Source organism: Anoplopoma fimbria, chromosome 20 (genome assembly GCF_027596085.1).
Source record: "Anoplopoma fimbria isolate UVic2021 breed Golden Eagle Sablefish chromosome 20, Afim_UVic_2022, whole genome shotgun sequence".
Taxonomy (NCBI): Eukaryota; Metazoa; Chordata; class Actinopteri; order Perciformes; family Anoplopomatidae; genus Anoplopoma; species Anoplopoma fimbria.
The window spans coordinates 5,696,600-5,716,479 of NC_072468.1; the positions used below are offsets into that span (position 1 = coordinate 5,696,600).

Sequence of the window (19,880 nt, forward strand, 5' to 3'; positions counted from 1 at the left end):
ATTCTGTGGGAAAAAAATTTCCACAATCTTTACATCTTGCAATGCCTTCAGGATATTATCCTCACAGGGGTCCTGACCCAGAGTCCCTGACAGTACAGTATGTCTCCACATACGGTCCAGATGACTCACCTGCCCCTGAGACCAATTCACTCTTCTGTTTCCATTGATCTTGTGACCTGCCCTTCTTATTGATCCAGATATGGAGACTGTATATGTCATGCCCACACAGGTTTATAATGTAGCTGGTGATGAGCTGCGGCTCTAAATACAGTGGGGGAAATCTTGCCATGGTTTGTTCCATATCTAAAATGCAATTATTTCTGTCACCATTCATCCAACAGGGTAATCATGGCAATTTTGCAGCATTGATGCGCTGCCTACAGGGTCAACACGATCCAACCTGTGGCATGGTGCATCATTGCTGCTTTCAAGTGCTCTCAGGAATAACAGAATTACCAGCAGAGCCCTCTTCACTGATCCAACAAAGTTGTTGATATGACTGTAAACGCGTGGATGTGTAATTGCAGTTTGACCAACATTTACTGTGATATTTGCTGCTGCTTGGTGGTTGAACATATGGAGGTTATTCGCATGCTTCTATTTTCAATGATAATTTATCATAATTTGCCACGCATACTTGAATTTAATGACCTGAAATAGAGCAGACCACGCTGCCTTCATTTTTACAAAGCTGCCACCAACATATTTCCGTGGCAGCTTTTGCTCATGCTTCCAACTAAAAGCAGTTTGATTGGGTGCATGTGTAAGACAGACCACCTGCAGTTCAGACTTAATTCACTTCAATAAAAGCAGAAGAATCCAATCATTATGAGGAAAGGAATGCATAACAGCCCACTATTTGAATACTGATGTACAGCTTCAGCCAATTGTTTATCTTGGAAAGTCACCTCTTTTTTTTGAGCATGGTTATGAAAACATATTTCAAAAGCTGGCCATAGGATGATGCAATTGCATTAAATATCAGTAAAGCTGGCAGCTACAAAGATGTTTTCAGTGAACTTTTACATGGAGTGCTACTCAGCAGGAAACAGTTGTATAACGTCTTCTATGTCTCCGGAGGGAGCTTTCTAAGGTCTGAAAAAAAAACATGAGAATGTCATCAGGGTTTTCTCGGTTTGGGCTTGAGGCTTCACGGTCTAAAAGTAAGTCTGTGTTTCTAATTGAAGTTGAGGTGTTTGACAGAAGTGTGCATTTAGGAGGTAAGAAGGGTCTAATGAAAGATGCTATTCAGAGGCATTCTGAGAAGTAAGATACGTTCTTTAGGAACTCGATCCAGTCAGGCATCTTTAAGTCAGGAGATCTCTTTCTCTCTTTCGCTTTGATTTTGAGTCCTCTTATTTCATGGAAATAGTGATACTAAATTGCTGGAATACCCCTTCAAGTATTACAACAGAATGATTACTACTAACACTTTTCTTGATTTGATGCGTGAGCAAAAAAGGTACAAAAAAATAAGTATTAGTAAAAAAATATGAGACATGCAGTTCCAATCACTGCTGCATAACCATGAGCGCAAGCCAAGTACACTTAGCTTGAATTGTGATGAGATTACAACTTTAACCTGAAGCAATCCTGGTTAAGGATATCGTCGGAGCATAGAGAAAAGCCTCTGTGGGGATCAGAAGCAGCCACACTTTTAGAACGATTATTATTTGAGGTTCTCTTGTATCAGATTCATTCTTTATTGTCCCCTATAGATGAAATTATTAATCATAGTGTGCACACAGAAATAACATTCAAAACAAAGTATAAAAAGAACAGGAACATAACATCAACAGAAGTCTATTAAAGTGGGCCGAGGCTAATGGAAGCAGTTATGACTGATGGCACAAAACTGCTCCTAAAGCTTTTTTTCAGATTGGTTGTCTAAATCTGCAGCCAGAGGGGAGGAGGGTGAAGCTTGGGCTGAGCGAGTGGCAGGAGAACGTGTGGTCAGCGAGTGGTGGCAGTGTCAATGAGAGCTGGCAGATTGGAAGTGGGGAGGCCAATTATTTTAGAAGATAAGTTACTGTTTTTCAGGAGCTTGTTTCAATTGGTGAGGGCGAGCATAGTGACATAGCAGGTGGCAGAATTACAGGAGGAAGGGCTTCAATAATACTTCAGTACAGAGGAAGCAAGAGGTGGGTTTGAATGAGACTGTGCTGTGGTGATCAAAGCTCAGTTTGTTGTCCAGGATGATGCAGAGGTACTTAAAGCTCTCCTCCATCTCCACTGGCTGGCCCTTGATGAAAGTGTGGCAAAAAAAGGGGTGGTGATTGTATTGAGGGTGTCAAAGATGAGCTCCTTTGTCTTGGTGACATTGAGGAGGAGGTGATTCTCTGTGCACCGTAAAGGCAAGTAGGGCTTTGTCATCAGAATGTTTGAAGATTCTGTAATGCAAGAGGGCCTTAGACAGTCATAGAGTGTGTAAAGGGACTCCGAACACATCCATGGGGATCTCCGGTGTTGACGCTAATTATTGGGATGTAGTTTGCACACCCTGACCGCCTGGGGTCTGTCACTGAGGAACCTGTGGATTCAGCGGAAAAGGAGCGGTGGAAGAGTAGATAGTGGAGATTGCTGATCATCAGATGCCATTGAATAGTATTAAATATATATAGTACATAGTATTGAAGGCTAAAATCTTTAAAGAGGACCCTGGAATAGTAGCCGAGGGAGTCCAGGAGTAGGGGAGAATGTGAAGGAGGACTGCCACAGCCTCCTCTGCCCCTCTCTTGGCCACTCGGCCCAGGATATAGGTAATAACGACAGCAAGGATAGCACCCATAGAGTTCTATTAGTCCCTGAAATATTTCAGCGTTTGTCAAGCATTAGGTGACTTATGTTCAGAGTAATGCTGTTTGTGTGAAGTGCTTAGCCATGTTTGTGAGGCTGATTGTTCTGATGTCCTGAAGACGACAGAACAGATGCTCATTGCAGAGATATTAATTTCCCTCTTTCCGCCTCGCTCTCCCTCTTTCTCCTTCTCTGATCTATGTATTTTTTCATCCTTCAGTATCAAGCTCTCTGCATCTCACTCAACTTTCTTATTAATTGCCTGTTCAGCAAATTGCCCCCGCCCCCATCTGTGCCCCCCCCCCCCCCCTTTGTTTTTCCCATAAGCTATCCATTATGAATTGCAATTCCCCTTTTCAATGCTGTGATTCACATGGGCTCAAAAGTATGTTAATCACTGTCATCTCCATAAGAACTGCATCTATAAAAAGAGGATTTTTGTAATCATTCATCTTCAACAGAAAAATGATGGTTAACAACAAGATGTGCTTAACTGTACAGGATAGCGGACATGCATTGCATCCCTTTACCACTTACACCTACAGTATTTCTTCTTTGAATTCCACTGTCATCACTTGCCTGTTCCGACCTCTATCATCACTTCAATTGTGAAACGCACTCCCTAGGGTTTTCTCCGATCCCCGTGTTGGCGCCATGCCGCAACACCGACCATAAATTGTGATGAGAGACCAAATTAACAACATGCTGTGATTGCACAGTGGGGAAAATGCGGTTCAGAAATATGAATCAGTATCATAATGCACAAGCCTGGAAAAAGACGGGCCTCAGCAGGTAGCCAGGCTGGCTGACAGACAGCTCAAGAACAGTCCCAGCTGTTCCTCAAATAGTTACATTTACCCCTGGCCCTTTTGGATATGCACACACAACCGCACCGCACCTTTGATGCTTATAACCGATTGTTATGCTTGCTGAGCAAAACGCTGACAGAAAAATGGCAGTTGTCTACCACCTTGATGAGATTTCTGAAGGGGTTCATCTCTTTGTCAGTTTGAATTGAACGTTTTTGGTTTGTGTGTGAGTAAATGCATACTTGTGCTGTTGGCCTTGTGGAGCTTTTCACTAATGCAAAGGGTGAAACAAGACTACTGAATGTGATTATCTCTTCTTTGCCCAGTGAATACAGAGATTTTGAGCAGAATGAACCAGTTGAACCACAGTGCTGTACACTCTGTAGAAGGAGAATAAGATTGATTTAGAAAACAAAATACATTATACATGATATTGATAATAGAATTTGTTGCAGGCTAAATACATTATTTAAGGTTCATGAGAGACAACATTTTGGCTTTCCAGTACACGAGCTAGTGTCGGAAGGGACAAGTGCCCCCTAAAGAAGTAAACAGCCAACACGTTGTCCTCCAACATTAATGTAGATTTGAAGCTGGGCCATAAAGAGAAATGATTATGTGCAGTAGAGAGAGTGGAGGAGGAGTCATTTACTGCCATCCAAATTATTATGAGTGACAAACAGCCCATTGGGTAATGGTTGATTGCTGATGGGTATGAAAGATTGCCCATCCCTATCGACTATTTTTGAATAAAGCATGATTAAACGGGCTTGGAAAATAAACATTCACAGTAAGACCTGCTCCCTTCAGGTAATTGCTTCAGGATCTCACAGGGCAGATTTAACTGGTAGACAAACTCTTTTCTTCCCTCTGTGGGAGGTGAAACTGTTGAATTCCGAGCAAAGACTGCAGCACTTGCATGGTTTGGCAAATTTATTGTGTTCAATTTTCTGTCGTCCCTAAACTGTATTGAATTTATCTGCTGTCTATTGTGCTGTGTTTGTCTTTTATCGACTCTCTATTGTCCTTAGTTTATGTGGCAGCGTGCATGTCCAAAACTATTTTTTCAACGAGACAATAAGGTCTATCTCATGTAACAAATCCTGTGGCTTAGAGCAATCAGAGATATATTGAAATGAGAGTGTTTGTGCCTTGATTAATGGCATTCAATGTACTGGCAATAAAACAAATGTTTTAGCTCCCCCCTTTGGCACCAGTCAGTGTAAACGTCATGCATTAATGGAGCAACAATGCATATTTTTGTCAGTATGGCATTAAATTGAACAAAATACTTTTTGAAGACAGTTTGTTGTTGAGTTCTTCCTAAGTAGCACTTCTAAACATTGCAATGTGAGGACAAACAAAACAGCGAGAGGACATCAGCTGCAGGGCTCTTTGTAAGGACATTTGGTAAGGTCCATTGGACACTGTAAATGGACCACACAGGTCTACAGTGTCAGAAGAAAGGATGCTGCATCGTGAAATTGTACCATTAGGTCACATTGGGTCATTTGGCAGATGCGTTCCACCCAAGCGACTTACATTTTTTTACATGTACATCTGGAACAATTTGGGGTTGGTTGTCTTGCTCAAGGACACTTCAACAACTGGACAAAAAGGGCCTGGGATTGAGCCGTCCTATGACTTATCGCCAACACGCTCTACCACCTGAGCTACTGCCGCACCAGACACGATTCATCAGTTTGTAATCATACCCCTGGTGTTATTGTAGCCGGTGGGAGCCTGTGTTATGCTCTGAGCCCAAAGAAAGTAGAGTAGAGGTGGACTTGTTCCTTCAGTCTCTGACACACTCATGATATGTTTATGTTTCATGCGCAAGTTCCACGTTTTTTTATTTAAAAATACCACAGTGGTATAAATTTTTACATATACATTTATTATTATGTACTGTATTATTACTACTGTGTTTAAGCTTTATTAAGGATTATTTTGAGCCAGAGCCTGCCAGTTAAGTAGCTGATCTAGAATCTATATACAAACAGTGTGTGAGCTGATATACATAATAAAGCCCTCACACCTTTTGTATCGTGTTGCTGAAATTAAACAAACAAGAGAAGTTTGAGATTATAAGGAACATATAGATACCTCTAAATAAATAGTAATCTAAAAAATAGTGACAGTTTAAGGATGCAAGGGTCAGCTGTATGACTCAATGGAAATACTTATGCTTTGCATGCATACACAACAATTTCATTAAATCAACATACTGATGAAATGAATAACTAACAATAATAAAATGCACAATTTCAGAGTTTTAAAAGTAAATGAGCCTTGCTTTGAACACCACTTTGTCCACCAGTCGATGTATACTCAAAAAAGTGTTTTGCCTTCACCCTTCATACATCACAGTATCGTTCTTCAAACAAATCCTGAGCCCAATATCCACAGGCCTACTGAGCTATGCGCTTTCAAGCTCCTCTTCGTGATTTATTTTCGGCATGTATTATTTTCTCTCTGCTTGATACTCCATTTCCTTGCGATTGACTGGGGTGTACGCTTAGTCAAGGACACCTCTTCTTCCGGATGGCATTTCATCATTGTTCATGATGATGGCCTATCACAAGCAGAGAGGGAGGCAACAGCTGCACTTCTGGCAATCAAAGTTAAAGTACAAAAAACAACCCTGCATTGATTTGCACCTGACCTTAAAGGTGAGTCAGCCAATATAAAGATATCCATCAGTGATGCCTGGTTACAGAGCACTGACTGGAAAGATAGAGCCCTTACCAAGCACAACAAAGGTCAACACACATTCTGGCTTTATTTGCTGCAAAGTATCCACACCTCTTACAAAACACAACAAAGAGAAAGAGTAGTGTTGTACAAATACACTCCCCTGAGTATTGATTAATACAGTCCAGAAAGAGGAAATTGAAATTAAAGAGTGTGTTGAACATCACCATTGATCAGAGGAAATGTGCATGGCAGTAAAAAATGAAACCTTTTGTAGCTTGTCTGCTGTCATCCCTTCAGATCATGAATCTTCAGGGTCCCGCCCCGTATCAAATCAAAGCTGCTGCAGCACTTAGTTGTTATATTTGGTGGTAATTTTGGTTTTAGAAATCCAAGCACTTTTCTCTTAGATATATGACAAGCTGTACTCCCAGCCACAGACATAAAATATGGAGGCAGGAAAAAATAATTTTTCATCAGCACAACCAGGAATACAACAATGATGACTGCAAGGACCCAGACAGCAACCTTAGTAGACAAAAATCTTAAATTGATGTCCCTGGAGAGAAGGATTTTATCTGCATGGCTTTGCCGCACCTTCACAATTCACACTGATAGAATGTGCATTATCGCGGACCCTCACTATGCTTGTCTGCATGCTTGATGAAAGGGAAATGGGCTCCATACAACAGAAACAGAAAAAGGGCTTTCTAGAGAATGACTATTACCTCATGAGTGTGTCACTGCAATTTGGAAAAGGGCTGTGAAATATTCCATTTGGTGGTTTTAAATTGCCAACCACTGAGGTGAGAAATAGTAAAATCAAATACACTGCCACACTGAGACACAGCTGGCACAAAACAAATACACACTCCAAACACACACCGTTGCACAAGGAAATAACAGAAGTTGTGCGTCTGAATAGCCAAGTGTAATAACTGTTTCCCAGCGTCTGCATGCTGCTGATGCTTTACCCACTTCCCAGCAGATACAGTATTTTATGGCTAGACACCAATACCTCCTCAAAGTGCTACTGAGCCATATTGCACCTGATGCCAGGTTACCACTGAGAGAGCTGCTTTAGGAAACTGTGAGACCACAACACATTATAGGATGCCTGTCTCTCTAGCCTCCAATCTTCCAAACAGACAATAACATCAACACTTAACTTTCCCCGAAAAAAGGGGAAAGGGAGAAGAGGCACAGAACAAGAATCTTTCTTTTTCCATCTAAAGACAAAAACAGAAGCTGAAAAAAAACTCAACTGTTTCACTTTCCAAGTAGAAAACATCTTCTTCCACTTAACAGCCTGCTCACACAGTGAGGACGTGTATTTCAAAGCACCACATGGAACTCGCTTGAAACTCAATCACGAACTTGCAAACCGCCTCATTAACATTTAGCTGGCTGCAGATTCTCCAGAAAATTGTTGCACCAGTTCTATACATGCCGCCATGCTCAACATTCAGGAAAGAAAAGTAATGGTGGCAGGTGTTTACTTGCAGATGTAGACATGTGGATCTCACAACCCACAGGCAAAAAGCATTTGCATGTGTTTTGGGAGTTTCCCATCAAACATTTGTACGCACTGTTAGATCACATAAATTAATGGATAAGAATTGCTTCTTTTTCACACTAACTTGCAGCGTATATTAAATACTTAAATAGAAATACAATTCAGTTTGTGGCTGTAAAACACCAAAATGTTTTGTAAATCAATGTCAATTTTCCTCTTTAAACCTCCATAAGCTAGTCTTAAAGTTTGGCAGGTTTGTCAGACACTGGACCAATATAGAAGTCAGCGAAGTGTTAAATAGCAGAAATAACAATTATACAAAAAATTATATTAATAAAAAAAATAATGTTTAAAATAATGTTTGTAATTTTAACAAAACTGATTATTTAATTATCAAAATAGTTGGCACTTAATTTTCCGTTGATTGACTAATCGATTAATGGATGAATAATTCCTGCTCTAACTCAGGTCTTTAGTCTACATATGCAAATTTTCTTTCGGCCTCTGCATCAGCCCCTTGTTTACTTTTTTCCTATTAACAAATTATTATATATTAGACCCTCGTCCTTCACCCTCCGAAGAGATCGAGGAGGCAGAGGACACACAAGGGCAACCCAAGCAGTGTGAGCTATACTCGTCCTACAATACATTAGCAAATATACTTGTTTTATTAAACAAAATACATTTTGCATGATAAAACATCAACTATAAGTACACACACAGAGTTAGTATTAAAAAGACAACAAAAAACACCACAGTTGTAACTATAATTGCAAGTAGGTGGCACAATTAAGGAGCTATAACTTTACCATCTTTTGCTATTACTGCTACTGTCAACGCTTTTAGATTCCACAGGTTGGATTGGAACTGCAGGTCTAAAACTGCTGTCACTGCAGTTTAATAATATTGGCTGGCAGCTTCTTCGTCTCAGTGACACTGTCTGTCCTTGATAATGCTCTTAAGACCAAAATTAGACTTGGTTTTAAACTGAGACTGTACTAAATGAAACGAGTACGTGCTACGATAAGTGCAGCTCCACAGGCCAAGGCCAAAGGCCAACTCACACAGCAAGGAACCCTAAAATCTGATAACTTGTCAATCAGTTACTACGTGTTTTTCCACATGTTGAAAATACACTGCATGCATTATTTTTACTTCATTCCAATCCTTACAGAAGGGGCAACACTTTAAAACAGTCAAGTCAATTGTTGAATTTATCGCAATGTGAAGAAACCAATAATTTCCAAAGCTGCTGATCTTATGCAACTAAGAGAGTATGGTTTACTCGTCTAGGTCTATTTTCTAGGTACATGGAATACCCAGTGCTTCCTCCTCAACACTGATAGCAAATTGGTGTAGTTGAGAGTCTGAGCATGTCGACAACATTAATTGATGTGAAATATGCTGTGGAATCACAGCAGCCTCCGCTAAGCAGTGTACCTCCTAAATTACCTTCACATCACCCCACTTTGTTTCCCTGGCCATGCTTCGCCCCTGCCTGCTCTCCTGTCACATATCAAAACTCCAGTCGACTGCCACAGAGACAAACGAGAACAGCGGTGGACACTGAGGAGGAAAATTCATGGAGTTATGTGGGCTACATAACTCCATGAATTGATAAAGTCAATAATGCTGGAAATATAGTATACAATATATTGGGACGGGGATTTTACGAGATTAATAGAAAAAAATATCCAAAGGTATAGCTATTATTGTGCTTCAATGAACACATGTGAGATTTTACTTGTGGCATGTAGTTACTGGTTTATTAGTTAAATCTCACTTAAATGAATGCTTTAATGCATTTCATTCCTCTCCTATTAATTAGTCAGTTAACATATCCCAACTACAATGTATTTGCAAATGTCTTACTTGACAGGTTTTCTAGATTTTAATCACTGCAGGGATAAGGTCAATTAAATGCATACAGTATTATCCATGGATACCTTGAAACCTCCACCTAAGGTGCAGAAGACATTCCACCTTGAATCTGTAGCCTTGACTCTGGAAGCAGCCGCTCCTCAGCCTATTACACTTAATCTCAACAAACGGTGAGCTACTTTTCTTCCTCAAGACAAGATATTGCCAATCTCTCTCCCCCAAGAGTACTGCTTATATTAAAACTGACACCTGAGAAGAACTGACTTAATCAGAACCAGCAAACTATATCAGACCTTCGCAGGGACCTGTCAGCAACATCTCAGGGCCTGGCCAAGGACTAAAGCCACAGGGGAGAGGCCCGTGGGTGAACTGAGTATTACTTTGGTACACCACTAGGGCTATCCAGTGAGACGTCAGCACTGAAAGAGGCATCAGGAATCCGAGGAGTCAAATTGTTACTGTTCCAAGTATCTGTGCCCTGGGAAATTGGATATTGTTCCCTCCAGTTATATATAACCTTTATTTAACTAGAAAGTCACATTGAGATTAAAACCTCTTTTAAAGGTGAAACCTAGCCAAGACAGGGTCAAATAGCAGCATCCAACACTAAACAGGACAATAAACTCAAATCACAGCTGCAACAATAGATGCAGCGAAATACGTCACATCAACAAGGCAGCATTTTGGCTAGTGTTTGTTAATTAATTGAAGGAAATGCAGCTGGCAGTGACCACTTCCTTTATTCTAAGTTAAATTAATTTAAAGAGATAAGGGGCTTGTTTGGGCTAGTTTGAGCTTGGCCTGCAGAACTTTCCAGGACGAAGGACTTTAGTGGAACAGGCTTGTTTTGTGCTGATAGAAATTGGTTCCAGTTGAACTCAGGTGATTTCTTCTACTGTTGTGGAGGTCAAGAACCTGAGGGGCAGTGGGATAATGCCGCAAAGTCCCTGTAGATAGTGCATAATTACACGGACAAATTGTAATCCTGATTAGCTTCAGCAGCCTTTCCAGCCTGTTTACATAATCACATTGAGAGAAAGTCTTCATCAAGGGCTCAGTGGCCAGATTACTGTCTGTGCAGAACCCACCTGATTACCAGCAATTAGTGACTGGCTGATATAGAGTTTTTAAAAAAAATCACACCTAGGCCTACATTTTAACAAAATATGGAAGCTAGAAGGAAATCTGAGAAATACAGTCACAAGAAACAGTGGTGGGACACAACAGATGGACAATTTTCAACAATCTGTTCGCTATCATTAATCGTCTGGTGTCATTTGACGTGCTAATGTCAGCGCGGGAAACAGGCCAGTGCCTGGGTGTTCTGTTTGTCCTCTCCTGTGGTGTCCCTCTAACTTCCCATGACGATCATGTCCCCTCCTGCTTTTCATTATCAGGTCACTGCTAGGACTGTCCTGTATGAAGACTGAAACTGGATATTTGCATAAATTGTGATTACATCATATTGCTGCTAACACAAGCATGTGTCATAAGACTGGCGCAATCTTTGCTTTGTGACTCTTTCGTTATTGTGATCTTGACTGATCGTTGTCCAATTGATGGATGGAGTGTGATTGTCATGGGAAAAAATGTCAAACGCAGCTGTTGTACTCAAGAGAAGATACAGTAAAGTGCTCAGTATCAGCGTTGAGGAATTCAGTTTGTATTTGACCCAGGTCTTTTGCTCTATTTAAAAAAACAAACCCAGTTCCTGCAACTTTGCTTCCTAAATTTGTGTCTGTGTCAAGCAGTTTTTTAAGTTCCCCGAGGCTTAGGTGACACAGTTGCAGAGGATATCCTCGGTTGTTTGGTGGTGGACTGCCGCAATGAGAACATATCATTTTTTTAGTCAAACATCGCTGGGTAGTTTAATTTATTACAAAACTAAGTTGCTAAATGTCACTAGATGCCACTTTATAATATAGAGTGCCAAGGATCAGACAGGTAAGTGAGAAAACTTTGTGAACTGTGCACCACCCACGCACATGGATCCTGGTTCAAAAATATTTTAACATGAAAAGCATCTCTAGCAAAGCTGTGTTGTACAAACTTTTCTAGATAGAGGCTTTTTTTTTTTTTACAGCATCATTATCTCAGCAGCAGAAGTGAGTCACAGGCCAGATCTCGATCTTTTTGCTTCTGCAAACATTGTGTCACCTGTCAGAACACGAGAACTACAGGTGGTCCATGGTTCCTCTTGCTCACCCTGGTCTGTGTCACTATTTCCTTTGCTCTTTTCCAACAGAAGACCCAGGCCTCCTCATCATTCTCCTCCTTTCCTTCCCCCCCTCCCCAATCCATGGCTGGCTGGTTCCCTAATAAGAACAGAACTAGGAGAATTGGCAGTGGCCTCTGGGTTTGACATTGCCACAATGTGGGTGGTGAAGAAACAGCACTGTGCCCGACTCTGCTCGTCTCGACTTGGCTCATTCTTGGTGGGCGCTGCTACTCTGGATGCTGCACATTTCATCCACCCCCAATAGACAGACACGAGAATTACTCACAGGGTGAACAATCTGCATGTAAATTGATATCTGTGTGTCCACACTCAGACAGCCATACATGCATTTAACAGATAAACTGAAATGCATTCACATACAAAATGTCCCTGAACACACACACACACACACACACACACACACACACACACACACACACACACACACACACACACACACACACACACACACACACACACACACACACATCAAGAAGAAAAACATGTTGAGGGGTGGAATTGGATTTCCCTTTTTTCCTTTGGCTTTCATTTTAGTTGGAAATGAGAATTTAACACAGCGAATGTAACATTAAATAGCTTATATGATAGACAAAGAAAGAGAGTAACACACACACATAAACACACGCACACACACTTATGCACAGTTTTATGTAACTCGCATTGTAAGAGAGCAACAAATTGTTTATTACATTTCCTCTAAATGCTGGATGAGCAAATGGTGATTGCATAGTGGTAAATGAGCAACAATTGCTTTTGTCATTTTAAAAACTGTCTGAACTGACATTTCAGTAGTGATGGAGCTGGTAACGATCCGGATGAACGTCGCTGATGCGTTCAAGGAATAAAATGGAATCAGCGGTTACCTCACCAGCTAGAGCGACTATTCAAATGGACAGAGCCCGAGAAGGAGCCACTGGAATACTAACAAGCCCACCTTACACCTGCCTGCACTGGCAGGTCCGATAAACACCAGTCGACAAATTGGTTCCACATTACTAATTGCCTCGACCCCCTTAAAACTGTTCCAGTAACCATTTCTGGTGAGACATTGGTCTGACGCAAATCCCACATAAATACTTGAAAACTCGACCCAGAAAACAGACGAGGCGGATGGCTCTAGCCTAAACAAATAAGATGATCTTTACATCCTATAGGCAATCTGCAGTGCATGCACTTGCGCCTCAACAATTCACTAGTTAGCCTACTAGGCAAAGCAGCTCACGTAGGCTATTAGAAGGAGCGTAGGCTACCGCAAGAATATCTATTGAGCGCCTCAGTCAAAGCCTGCATTGAGCGCCAATCCGGGGAAATGCGTCCCTTAAAACTCTACCCAGTAAACCGTGCTGGCCTATTTTGCGCACGTCTGTAACGTTAAAGCTTTTGATTTATTGCACACACGCACAGAAACACAGAAACACACACACACACACACACTCTCTGGCACACACAGGCGCATCAGAAAACACAGAGGCTTGCTGCAGTGGCTCGTACCTTTCACACAAGTGAACATCAGTGAAAAGATGAGATTCCAAAAAACAACTCCCGTCCTAATCCTCATCGTTTTGGCTTGAACAAAGTCCCCTCGGCCACATTTAACGCATCTCCTGTTGAAAACGTCCCGTAGTTCAAAAGATCCGTCGTAGTATCCGTCCCTGTAAATCCCCTTCATGTTCACAACTAACACATGTAACCTACAGCCTATGTTTGCGTTCTGTTCGGGTTTTGAAGTAGATTTCCTTTTCCCCTTCTCAGAGGAGGACTGATGTCAGCTGATGGGAGAGAAGTGAGAGAGACTGAATTTTAGGAGAGGACCACAGCAACCTGGACGAGGGCTCAACCATCTCTGCTGAGAGGGGCATCAAGTGTGGGCATCTCTGGTCGTGCGCTCTGGCATCTGCTGTTCAACATCTTTCCTTTTTTTTTTTTTTTTTTTGAAATCCCTATAAACCGGCTGAGGACGGAGAGGAGTCTAGCCCTGTCTTAGAATGCTGCCTTTATCGATCGACATTTGAACCACGTAGAGAGAGAGAGAGAGAGAGAGAGAGAGAGGGGTGGCGGGGAGGGGGTGGTGGTGTAGTGAGAGAGAGAGAGAGAGAGAGAGAGAAAGAGAGAGAGAGAGAGAGAGAGAGAGATCGTCCTGTGTAAGTATGATGTGGTTGATGTGTGGCTAACAAATCATGAAGTGGGAACAGTGAGGTGTGGGTGGCAAGGGAGGAGGAGGCACGTGTTTATGGGAAGATTGTAAATCCCGAGGGAGAAATGAACTCTGTTAATGACAGCATGTGGGTTATATGTGTGTGAGGGGTAAGGGTGGGGGGGATGTTGGGTGACACTCAGACAGGCAGCATCCTCGTCCCAAAAGCTGATGAAAGAAATTCGCCTGGTAGGCAATCCCACCATAACTCTGATTTTCATTTTGGAGATGGAGCGGAGCGGTTATTGGGAGTGATGGGACTGGGCGATCTGCAATGCAAAGACGGGATGATGACGGAGCAAAGCGCGGCTCGGCTGCAGTGGGGCTCTTCTGCCACCTAGCTTTGGAAGAGTCAGCAAGCCCGACTTTGAAACGGAGGGGAAAAGGTGAACAGTGAAGTGAGATTGCACGTAGAATAAATTCAGTCTGCAACACATTCAGGGTTTATTCGACAGCAGCTGATTCCGATGCGTATGGTTTTGTTTCCCCTTTTTTATCAACATGATCGCTCAGTTCTTATTCAATCCGAGCTAAAGTCTATACGTTCTGAGAGCAGCAGCTGTGGACAGAGCTCAGATATCCGGTGAGGTATAAATCACTTATGTGCATGGCTCCTGGTTTGAATATTGCCTACTTAATGATTGTCGCTGCAATGACCTCCATGGAAATCCATATCCTTTGCCCTAGTATTGGTAAGATTTATTAGCTTGGAGTCAGCAGGATGAGTCCATAAGGAAACCTAATAAATGAACCCTGAGCCTTTCCTTGTATCTATGAGGAAGCGAAACAGAAGCTAAGCTTCCCAGGAATTTACAGCGTGAGAGCTGTCCATGGTGCTGAACCAGAACCTTTAACAACTTTAAACTAAAGGATCTGCTTGTTATTGTGCCCCATTTTGTAAGAAAACGGACTTATGCTTTCACAATGCCTCACCAAAAAATCATGTTCCTCAAAATAATGTACTTTATTAATTCATTAACACTTGTATTTCAAACACTTAATTGACTGACTGGGTAAGAAAACCTACAGAGAAAAACATTTGCCACTTACCTGAGATTCCATTATAAAATAGCAAATCTGCTGTCTGGATTTTCATCGTTTTGCATGTTTCTATTCTTTGTCCAAGGTTAGTTGGCTAGACAGGGTAAACCTCCCACCCCTGCTCTCCCATGGGAGGATACATTGGAGAAAACAGCTTGATCCGGCTGTAATCTTCTCTAATTATAAGGCAGCAGAGGGCAATGGGATTGTTGTCCTTTGGCCAAATATTCAGAAAACATACTTCACCCTGCGAAGTAAATGGTGATAAATATCACAGTTGTAATTGTAATGCCTTGATATTTATTTGGGATTTTGAAGCTGTAAATAAAGCATTTTTTTCTACTTTGTGAATTGTGTTTTATTCAGTATTTATCTTGTCTTTGCCAAGTCAATGCAATGTATTGTAGCTCTTTGAGAAAGTCTCATTTTACATGTTTCTGTGGACAGCTTGATATTACTGTGATCTATCTCATTCTATCTTTACAAACTGAATCGCTACCACATGAGTGATAGATTTGTATCCTTCCTCCATTTCTCTGTAGAGTTGTTTATCTGAATGGTTTATGCAGCAGAGGCAAACCACTGTGTATCTGCCAGTGTGGAGTGGAAGGTCCCTTATTCCCTCCTGGCATCAGGATTCTTCAGGTGTTTACAGGCCCAGTGGAGGCTGCTGGGAATGGATTGAGGCACCAGGCAGCTTGTCTTTACCACTGTAATCGACAGGTGGGCCCAGGAGAGTGGGCTTCAGTCGTATTGATGCTTTTCGCCAGCTCTGGCTTGCTGCTTGATGAGCAATCAGACTGCCTCTTCCCTGATCCTCCTGTTGTTTTGATGTGCATTTATGCGTGTGTGTGTGTGTGTGTGTGTGTGTGTGTGTGTGTGTGTGTGTGTGTGTGTGTGTGTGTGTGTGTGTGTGTGTGTGTGTGTGTGTGTGTGTGTGTGTAAGTACTTGTTCATTCTGTGTAACAGTTCGTAGATGCCAAATTGAACACTGTTGCACATGCGGGCAAGCATGGTTGAGCATTCTTTGTGTATGGCGGCATCTTCGTGCAAACATTTGCATTAACTCATCCTGAAAGGGAATTTGTGTATTGAATGTACTTTTCTTTGTTGGCCACTGCATCAAAAACATTTGAATCAGTCTGCAAACCAGACAGCAATATGAACAGCCACTCAGCCACTGCTACAGTGACTGCACCAGCTCTGTTTTCACCCCAGGGACTCAGGCTGTTGTACTTGTGAATCCGGGCAGCATGTTCTGATTAGCTGCGGCCATGTACGAGAACCGACGCCGGGAAGGTTTTCGTGTCACACAGGGGCCAAAGGTCTCCTGTCTTCCCGGGGGTTCGTTGGGGGTTTGTGAATGTGTGCGCATGCATGCTGTATGTACATGAATGTGTAACACGTTTGCCCTTGGGGGATATACACTGAAATGTGTGTATTCCTGTTTAATGCAAATGAATGCCGTACGCCTTGGCATCAACTAAGATGAAATCTTCATGCTTGGGTTATATTTTCCTTCTGTGGACGCCTGTTTGCATGTGCATGTGCAGTGATGCCGTACACTTCGGCATACATCTAAGTTGAAATCTTCATGCCTGGATTATATTTTGTTTGTGTGTTTGTGTGCAGGGGCAAAGTGCAGCTGGCAGGGGGTTGATAGAGTAAGCGCCGGGGTCGGATTATCTGGCTTGACTTCCCCAGAGGAATATGTCTGGATCTGGCCTCTCTCACATACTGCCGCTAATCCACTGTTGGGTTCTGCGGCTCCATTGCTCTGGGTCTGCTACCTACAGCACCCACGGGGGCACTGCGAAGGTGGGTGTAGGTGAAAAAACTAGAGGGGAGATATCCGTGCATGTGAGTAAGACGGCAGAGGGGGTTGGGGATGGACTAATGTGTGATGAAGGGTATCTGGGGCATGGAAAACATGGAGTCCAAACAAATGTCCATTTACTATTTAATGTTTTTCTTAATGCTTGTGTGTACATGTGAGCACTGTTGAGTAGCAAATAATAAATACATTCATTCAGCGCCATGCTAATGTGGATTATCTTTGGTCCATTCCATTGCTTGAGGATGGCCCGTCAGTGAATAATAGTTGAAATAGTGTAACGTGTATCTCACAATTACACAAAAGTGTACCTTCACACCTTATCGTGTAGCAGGTTACATGGTGGCGTACTGACAAAAACATGCATTGACTGTTTCACTGGCATGCCTGGTAAGATCATCGTCAGCGCAATGCTAGCACTTTGGCTCAGGGCAACACTGAGCTACAAGTCGTGGCAAATGGTTTAGTCTGAGTAAATATGGATAAAAAGTGACATAGAAAAAATCAAAACCATTTTTGATCAATTTTTTTGTCTATGAAAAGCTTTATAAATATGAAACATGACCTACAGCTACATCTACCTTTTACCTCACACGAATACTTAGACACACTCTGTTTGACCTGCTCTTTCCTAAGTCTCACCACCTTTACCTCATTACTACATGTTCACAGCACTCGGCTTTCTTTTGCTCGTTATGTTCGATATAGGTTTCTATATCAGATCCCTGACGACCGTGCCTGCTCATGTGCTTTGTTCATACATCTGACATTAAACATTCTTAAACCTCATTGTCTTCTCAGGAAAAGCCTGACACAGTAGAGACAGAGAATAAAGGAGGGAAAGGGGAGGGGAAAACAAGGAGCTGAGAGAAAACAAAGGGTTAAAGATATTGATTGAGGAATGGTGGCAAACATAAAGGTTGGAGATAGAAAACAGATGTAAGTGAGAGAAAGACAAGGAAGGACAAACAGGCAAATGCAGGGCAGAGCGAGGATGAATGGAGGTGGTTGGCAGGGGGAAAAAAGGAAGAGTGACAGACAGAGGAGAGGAGCAAGGGTAAAGCATTATTAACAACCAAGCCAAACAAAATAGATTTGAGGAGCACAGATGCCTGAACAAAAAGGAAAATTTAATGAATAGTTAATAACTGGATACCAAATAAATATGTTTATGAAAGAGATTTTGGGTGACACAAGCCCAAGCGAGTCTATGGGCTGGGAAGCTTGGAAGTGTTTCATAATTTTTTCATTTAAGATGGAAAATATTTCAGTGAATGCATCACAAACAAAATGGGAAACGGTTGTGTTTGGATTTACACTTAAGGTCAAACAATTTAAAACCAGATGGAAAGTGTTTCAATTCCTACAGTAATTGGTGAAAAAAAGACTGTTGTTCCCCAAAGTGATTCCACTGCAGCATACCCAACTTCAAAGATGGTCTCATCATATACTGAAATGTAGAATGAACAGTCTGGTGATAAACAGACTTAATCATATGAATAAAAGATCAAAGGGAAAAATTGCTGATTGAGAGAGAGAGAGAGGAGGAGAGAATAAGCAAACGCTAGCTTTTTGATTCACTCTACCGAGGAAGAGAAACCGAGTTAAACACCTTTTTTTGAGAGAGGAAAATGTGTTTGATTGTAAGTGTGGAGGAGAAACTTGTAAATGTGCTGGTAGAATTAAAAATGTGCTCGGGTTATTGAGTGAAAGGTTTTTTGACAGTCCACAACATAATCGGGTTTTCATGACAGCCAAGGCTAATCACACTGTGAAATGCCAGACTTACCTACACTGAATAAGATGGTGCTATGCTTAAAAAGCACCTTTACAGTAGTACACACTCAACCTTTTTGGGCACACAAGATTAGCAATTTGTACATCAACTGTAATCATTTAGCAGAGTTGTTTTAATGCATTTGTTCCCATATTAACAAAATTCCCATCCCTGCTGAGGAGAAAATTACTCATTTGTATTCCCTTAAAATAGCGTCTGTGTTTCTTCAGGACAACAACCACATTCTGTTACATCATGCTTCTTTCAAAGTGACTGGAATAGCTACATTATTTGCACATGTTGTCACTGTCTCAGCGCCAAGCAGAAGCCAATCACTTTAGACTATCATATTACAGTATGAAGCACATGACGTGCTGCATGCTTGAGCACACAGAGTTCTTGTCTCAAACGAAACAGATTGCTGGTTTTATTTTTTAAGAGTTTGCAATACTTTTTGCAGAGCATGGCACAAGGCTGAGGCAAATCAAGTACCCAGCTAAGCAGCTTAGCGAGTCCTATAACACTTGGTGCTCCCAAGGTGAAATACATATGTCTGTTGGAGCAGCTCACTACATTCCACGTAGGTCAATGACTTACCTGGGGCTCAGGTTCCAACCACTTCCTGTTTCAAGTGATGGGTCAAGGGTATCCTTGTGGTGCTCTGTATGCCACCTACTCACTGTATTTCTCTTTTCCTTGCCTGAATGTCATTGCCTTCATCTAACTCTTCTTAAATAGTAATGAAAATAATCAATGGTTGAGTTAAATTACACCATAAAAACATTAGTATTTGCCTTCAGCAAGATACATAGAGCGATACTGCATCAGCTTATTTTGAAAATGAACAACCCTCCTTCCCATATTTTTTCATTAGATGAAATTAAAAGTGTACATATCCATGAGTACCAAAATTATTTACCATGAAATTAAGTTGAAGAGGCCAAGAAGTAGGTTAACATAGTTATTGGGTAAGTTGGGATTGTTATGATAAAGATCTTAAAGAACTAAAAATGTATGATTTCACAGTCTATGCAGGAAGAGCACACGCTTCAAGAGTCTTTCTTCTATGTACAGTAGGACTTTGAACCCTCGTACTCCA

General features: G+C 41.7%; 1 protein-coding gene across 1 annotated transcript in view; it reads right to left on the reverse strand.

The window, feature by feature from the left end:
- The window catches only part of LOC129110230 (CUB and sushi domain-containing protein 3-like), a 211,891-nt gene extending 198,287 nt beyond the window's left edge, over positions 1–13,604 (reverse strand). The window contains exon 1 of the mRNA XM_054622416.1: positions 13,427–13,604. Coding sequence (XP_054478391.1) covers positions 13,427–13,604 — 178 coding nt within the window. The remainder of the gene's footprint in view (positions 1–13,426) is intronic.
- Between the last annotated feature and the right edge of the window lie 6,276 nt (positions 13,605–19,880).